Source organism: Eleutherodactylus coqui, chromosome 1 (genome assembly GCF_035609145.1).
Source record: "Eleutherodactylus coqui strain aEleCoq1 chromosome 1, aEleCoq1.hap1, whole genome shotgun sequence".
NCBI classification, from domain to species: Eukaryota; Metazoa; Chordata; class Amphibia; order Anura; family Eleutherodactylidae; genus Eleutherodactylus; species Eleutherodactylus coqui.
Genome location: NC_089837.1, coordinates 13,031,434 through 13,038,930, shown reverse-complemented (window position 1 = coordinate 13,038,930; position 7,497 = coordinate 13,031,434). Strand labels below are relative to the sequence as shown.

General features: G+C 41.6%; 1 protein-coding gene across 1 annotated transcript; it reads right to left on the bottom strand.

The window, feature by feature from the left end:
• Positions 1-1,592: 1,592 nt before the first annotated feature.
• LOC136617928 (vomeronasal type-2 receptor 26-like) lies at positions 1,593-6,207 on the bottom strand. The gene is made up of 3 exons (XM_066594332.1): positions 5,995-6,207; positions 2,719-2,842; positions 1,593-2,494 (listed from the first exon to the last, which is right to left on the bottom strand). Exons 1-3 carry the CDS (start codon positions 6,205-6,207, stop codon positions 1,593-1,595), a joined length of 1,239 nt encoding a protein of 412 aa, XP_066450429.1.
• Between the last annotated feature and the right edge of the window lie 1,290 nt (positions 6,208-7,497).

The window sequence follows — 7,497 nt, the reverse complement described above, 5'->3', positions numbered from 1 at the left end:
AATGTGGCCCTAAGAAGGACCGTTGGGGTTCTTGAAGCCTACACTCACTCCTAACACTCTCCCTGCCTAACCACCACTTCTGTCCCTGGACTATTACTGCAGGGCGCAATGCTCTGCAGACAGCCGATTTTGAAAAAAAAAAAATTGTGCAACACTGCTAACAGCACCCTCCACAGTACTGCACACGGATAGATGTGGCCCTGAGAAGGACCGTTGGGGTTCTTGAAGCCTACACTCACTCCTAACACTCTCCCTACAGCAGCACCAGCAGCAGCACTTTCCCTCAGCTAACTCAGTCACAAGGCATCTGAGGCGAGCCGCGGGAGGGGCCGACTTTTATACTCGGGTGACATCTGATCTCCCCAGCCACTCACAGCAGGGGGGTGGTATAGGGCTTGAACGTCACAGGGGGAAGTTGTAATGCCTTCCCTGTCTTTCAATTGACCAGAAAAGCGCGCTAACGTCTCAGAGAGGAAACTGAAAGTAACCGGAACATCGCGTGGTACTCGTTACGAGTAACGAGCATCCCGAACACGCTAATATTCGCCCGAGCGTCAAGCTCGGACGAGTACGTTCGCTCATCTCTAGTGCTGTATAATTTTTTATTTTTTTTTAAATACCACAATTGCAAAAAAATTTAAATTGTATTTTTTTCCTTCTGCTTTGCTTAGATTCATTCAAAAACTGTGGGTTAAAAATAGGCAATACACCCCTAGATCAACTTGCTAAGGGGTCTTCTTTTCTAAATAGGGTCATTTGTGGAAGCTTTCTATCATTTTGGCAGCTCAAGGGCTCTGCAAGTGTGCAATAGGGCTTGAAGCACCTTCAAGCAAAATTTTGTTCTAAAAGCCACTGGCTGCTCCATTTATATTGGGCCCAGTTGTGCATACAGACAGAAGATTAGGGCCAAAATGGGTATGTTTCTGAACACAGGACAAACAGGGGTATCCATTTGGGGTCAAGTCTTCATTTTCATGTGGGCCATAGAACACACCTATTTTTAAAATGACATTTTTGCCAAAATGTGAAATTTTATTTTTTCTCTTCTAAATTGCATTATATCCTGAAAAAAACTGTAGGGTCAAAATACTCATAACAACCCTCAGTGAATACATTAAGGGGTGCGTTTTTTAAAATGGGGTCATTTTTTTTGGATACCTATCCTTCAAACACCTATGAGCCGTTGCAATCTTGGCTTGGTGTAGGGAAAACAAAGTGTTCCTCAAAATGTTAATATTAATGCTAAATTTGTAGGTCTCCTAAATGGTTAATAAACACTAAAGTTCTTTAATGTGCTTCCAGAAGAAAGTAAACAGATGGAAAACTTTGTACAGTATGTTTCCACATATTTGACATATTACAGTTAAAAATGTTTAAAGATTTTTTTTTTTTTAAGTCTTCCTAATTTTGGCACTTTTAATAAATATACACAAAATTCTATTGGTCTTTTTACAACCTAAATGAAGCAAAATATGTCGCGAAAATGAATGTCAGAATTACTTGGATATTCAAATTCTTTAATAATGTGTTTAATAAGAAATCAGCCCCTCCCACTACATTACTAGAGCTAAAAGTCTAGTCCTATTTATCCTTTATCGTTGACCAAAAATTCTATTGAACTTTGTATTCAGCTCTGGTCTCAGTAAGATAATGTAACATTTGGGAATGAAGATACAGCCCAGAAATCCAGCACTGGAAGCTGAGATGGCAAAAACTTCTACAGCCACCATGTATTTCCCCTTGGTGCTGAGATAGGCTGGGATGAAGGAGATCCACACACTGCAGAAGACCAGCATGCTGAAGGAGATGTACTGAGCCTCATTGAAGACGCCTGGAAGCTTCCTGGCTAGAAATGCTATAATAAAGCTCAACACAGCCAGAAATCCAATGTAGCCGAGGACCATGTAGAAAGCAATGACAGATCCCTCATTACATTGTAAGATTATCTTCCCAACCTCTACCTCAGTGTTATAATCTGGGAATGGTGGAGAGAAAGATAACCAGAAGACACAGATCAGAATCTCTCCTGTTGTACCAGTAATGAGTAGAGATGTGGACAAATGTCTCCCCAACCACCTCTTTAGTGTTCTGCCAGGTTGGATGGCGTGAAAAGCCAAGACTACAGTGACAGTTTTAGCTAAAATGGAAGAAACTGCAAGACTACAAATGATCCCAGTTCCCACCTGTCGTAGCAGACACAAGATCCTTGTGGGCTGTCGAATGAATAAGAGAGGACATAGAAATGAGAAGAGTAGAGAGAGGAGCAGGATGTAGCTCAGGTTCTGGTTATTGGCTTTCACTATTGAAGTGTCCTTGTGTTTTATATATATCCCCAACACAACGGCAGTCACAAAACTGAAGAAGAGATTGATAATAACAAGAGATAATCCCAATGTGTCTTCATAGGACAGGAAATCAAGTGGTCGCGGGATACAGGTGTCTCTTCTCTCATTTGACCAGCGGTCTTCAGGACACTCCAAACATCTCTCCATATCTGGAGAGTCAAATTAGATTAGATTAATCCTTACTATAAAAAATAAGTAAATATTACAGCAGATGGGACCACAACTACATCTCAGCTAACAGGATTGCATATCATGTACCATCCTGTAAATTATATTTATATGATCACACTCGGTACACCTTGTATAATAACATAATCCATAGCAGTAGCCTTACAGAGTAACACAAGATAACTGATGAATATCTGTTACTCACTGGTCTGGTTGGAGATCTCTCCTTCTGCACAGGGGATGCAGTAGTAGCAGCATTTTTGTTTTCCTTCCCATGGGACCTTTCTGTATCCTGGGAGGCAACTTTCGCTACAGGCAGAAGTCGGGATCTGAGGTAAAAGAAGAATTACCATGGTTGTGTCATGTTATACTCCTGGACCTGTAGTTCTATGGGTTTCCAATAGCACCTTTCATCAGGTGTGGGAAGTTTGAGCTGGCTGGGTGTGTATTACTCCAGCCGGCCATTCACCACCAGTCTGCTGCACATGAATGCCAACAGCTCTTGCTAGAGGGTGCTGGCCATTTATATTTCCCTCATTCCCTCCCAGAACCCTGATGTATGGAGTCATGCATGTTTTGCTTGGTGTCAATGCATGCATGAGCTTCTGGGTGGGATTCCCTGGGCTGTTGGTGTAAACAGTGTCTTCTGCTTGTATGCCTTTTACCATCTATGGTGAGCTAGGCCCATGGGTTCCAGTGTAGGGCTGTCTCTATTGAGACGATTGCCCCACTTGCAGACAGGACTCCCTGGGGTTTGAGCTGTCTTGTACTAGGGACTCACCAGACTATGAGGACACTTATCATGGCCTCATGAGTTAAAGTATCTTGTTCAAAATCTGAACTGATACATCATATTTATTAGTTTTTCTATCTGTCGAATTGTGATAGGTGTTTTGGCATTCGTCAGCCATTGTTGGATGTCTGCTCGCAAATCCCATTTACTGTTCAGTCTGTTTCAGTGTCCATTTGTGTGCATTCTTCTTCTTTTAGTGCTGCCCTGGTTATGGTGTGAAATACACTCATATCGGACATGACAGGCTGATCGTTATTTAAGGTACTTCAGGACATGGCAATTAATTATTGGAATGAGTGAACAAGTTGTTTCCTTTCAAACAACATCCACTTAAATGTGCAGTTAATTGTTTATATTTTTTCTACATTTTTTCATCATAGCTCATTCAGTCCGTGATTGGTCTGTTAGGGGAGTCTGGAAATGGTTTGCAAACAACTAAACTTACAGAGAACAATTTTTCAGGTGATCAACATCAACTATATTTTTTATGCATGAAATGAATGAAAAATAATAAGCAAATAAATTATCATTTAGCATTTAGTCATTGGCCATGTTTACACTGAAGCATTTATGGTAATTCAATAATTGTTTGAACAATAATCGTTTCATGTAAAAGCGCCCTCAGCTTGTGAATTATGTCGCTCAACCGATTTGTGAACAATAATAGTTTTGAGCGATCACCTTGCGCTGCCAGCGGCGGATGCAGAAGACAAGCGGGGTGTCCCAGCTTGTCTTCTGCATCTAGCTGTTCCCCGCTCCAAGTGCCCAGCTGTTATACAGAAGACAAGCGGGGTGTCCGCATATAAACACTCTCATCTGAATGAGCCCTTAGACTGTAAAGAGAGAAGAAAGCTAAATATTGTATCCCCTAAAAGACAGTTTTATTTTTTTTGTCTTTTTTTAATTTATTAAATATGTTTAAGGCCTTAGTCAGACGGGCGTTTTTAGCCGCGATTTGCGCATGCGCATGCGTCCGGCGATTTTATAAAACCATTGCTTTGCAATGGTATCGGACACATGAGCGCTTTTTATGCACTCGTCCGATAAATTATAGAACAAAAAAATCGCAGATCGCACCTATCTGCGATCTGCGATTCCTGTTATCTTCTGTATATGCGCTCAATGGGGCCGGCGGCAGCAGCGCCGACCCCATTGAGAACATATAGAAGACAAATCATTCTTCTCTGCCACAGCTGTAACAGCTGTGGCAGAGAAGAACGATGTTTGCCCATTGAATTCAATGGAGCAGCTGCTTCATTGAAAGCAATGGGCTGCCGGCGTGCACGGGGTGAATTGTCGGGCAGGGGTTAAATATATAAGCCCTTCCCTGCAATTCATCCTAAAATGTGTTAAAATAAAAAAAAATTGTATACTCACCTTTCAGCTGCATCCGGAGTCCAGCCGCGGCCGCTGTCAGTTCTCCTGAACTGCTTCTCGGCACTATTCAGCCGGTGGGGCTTTAAAATCCCCGCCTGCTGAATGATCTGCCTCTGATTGGTCACAGCCCTGACCAATCAGAGGCCGGTTTCACTCACACAACCATTCATGAATTCATGAATGGGTGAGTGACTGCTGCCTCTCAGCGCTGAGCCAATCAGGGGCAGGTCTGACTCACACCCCCTTCACACCCACTGCAGGACGGCCGCACGGAGCTCCGGCTGCCAGGAGAAGGTGAGTATACAATTTTTTTTTATTTTAACACATTTTAGGATGAATTGCAGGGAAGGGCTTATATATTTAAGCCCTTCCCGACAATTCATCCCGGGCTCGCCCGCAGCGCATTGCTTTAAATGGAGGCGGCTCTATTGCCGTCTCCATTGAATGCAATGCGCTGGACAGCTCCGGCCCGTTTCTAATGAAACGCGGCTAGGAGCAGATTTTCGGGCGATTTTCGGGCGACTTGCGCGCATCGGTCACGCGATTTGCGGATGCGCATCCGTCATGCGATCCGCAAATCGCGCGAAAAAACGCCCGTCTGACTAAGGCCTAAATGTGTATGTAAGCCCTTATTAAGCCACTTAATAAAGAGATGGTTCTGACATCCATCGGATCTAATGCCAAGAGCTGTAAAAATATGGAATTGCGGATTGTTTATTGTAATTGTAACCCTCCTCCATGGTTGGATGAAATGAATATGAGTTGATTTTATTGAACCTCTGTCATGCTTCAATAAATAGAAATCTGCCATAAACAAAAGTAAAATTCCTCTTTGTCCTTTGTCGCTGGTACTGGGCTGGATATTTTATGGGACAGCCAATAGTTCCTGGGATTGCCCTGAGATGCTGGCAGTGGGGTCACAGGTCTTCTCTAACAGATGCACGTGCGTTTTTTATGCTCTGGCTTTTAGCAGCTGCCATACAAAAATATTCCAAATGCATTTAAAAGATAAAAAACACAAGTCAAATAAAATAAAGTACACCTTGTGGGACAAAAAGATAAACAAAGCTAAATAAAATTAACAAAAGTTCCTTTTTAAGATTATTTTCAAACAAATAAAACTCACATATTCTGCACTATATGATGGTTATTATGTTGTAAATCTTATATTGTGATCTTCCTAATGTGTCTTAATAAAATAGCTGCTCATGAATATTCATTAGGGGTTATGTCCCAGGCTTCTCCGCTTACAATACATAACATCAATTTTCCTTATGTGTTGACTGCTGAAACAGGAAAACCTGTTATCACCTGGAGAAGTTGTGAATTCCAAAGGATTAAACTGTCATTAATGGTGAACTGACGATGACCATTGTCTTCATGGAAGTGTCCAACTAGATGTTTCTCCACAGTACCGTTAGAATGTACATTATAATTTACCAGATCAAATCTTACAGGACAATTTCCTTTATCATCCAGGTAAATCAATTCTCCCCCAGGAGTCAAAAAGTTAATTCTCCTCATATAACGATTCAACTACAAAGAATAAATGAGATGAAGGGCAGGTTCAAACTTTAGAAGGACACAAAATCTAGAAACTAATTGTGATCAAAATCCAGATTTATTATCATGCAAGATGTGAAATATACAGACAGAGAAACCTACATGAAGGACTTCTTATTAACACTAAATGTTTGGTTCTCAGTTACAGTGAATATCTGATTGTAAACAACTTTCCATAAATCAGTAGTACAGGGAAATATGAAAAACAGCTTTCTAATACACTTTATTACAGAAGGATGCCTTTATCTCCACTTATTAGACACCTCTCCTCTCCCCTTGCCTCCTTAACTGTTTAGGTACTCCGAATTCACTGATCAAATCCCTAACCAGAGAGGAGACAGCTGATCAGCTTCACTGAGACCTCAGATTGCATGCTGCAATTGAAGGCTATGGAGAAAAAACAGAGAGCAGAAAGCAGGATTGAAGTATGACAGAGAGATATACAGATTCCTTGCTGCTGCAGCTTCTATTTTATCACCTCTGCTCTGGATTCACAGTCATACTGCTCAGTACTGCTGTATAATGTCCTCCATGCTACTGCTTCTCATGATGTGTTGCAGAGATAGGGAGCCAGGATATATTCCTTTTGCTCACTGAATGAAGTTGGAGCATGTAAGAGATCTTTTCTGGCTAACCGCCTCCATTCAGATGAAACAGGCAGTTGTTCATAGATGAATGGTGGTCTGTTGACATGGCTCAACAGTTGCTTGGACTTTAGGTGAGCTGAAAACCAAGCAACTCAGATGAGTAAGCGATTCTTGCTCACTTGCCCTGTTGTGTCCTGTGTTTGTGGTGGGAAACAGTCATTCATAATAAATATTTGGAGCTATTTCTCAGCCAACTGTGGACTGCGTAAAAGTACACTTAATTTTATCCCAATCTCTTTCTTTTATTTTGCTGCTGAATCGGTAAGTGACTGGAGTTTATGAAAATAGTTAAGATTATTTTTTTTTAATGGAATCTGTTACTTACTATTATTCCTGTAAGCTAAGCCTATGAGCTGAAAGTTTGTGACTAGAGATGAGCAAGCACCAAAATCGTCGGGTGCTCGTTACTCGAGCTGAGCTTTTTTTAATGCTTGAGAGCTTGTTTCGAGTAACGAACCCCATTGAAATCAATAGGAGCCTCAAGCCTTTTTGAATGGAGCCCCGGCTACTGCTGGCGGCTCCATTAAAAACAATGGTCTGCTGGCACCCCTAAATTGTTTTTAGTGGAAGGGCTTTACATATAAGCCTTTCCCTGAAAAACAAT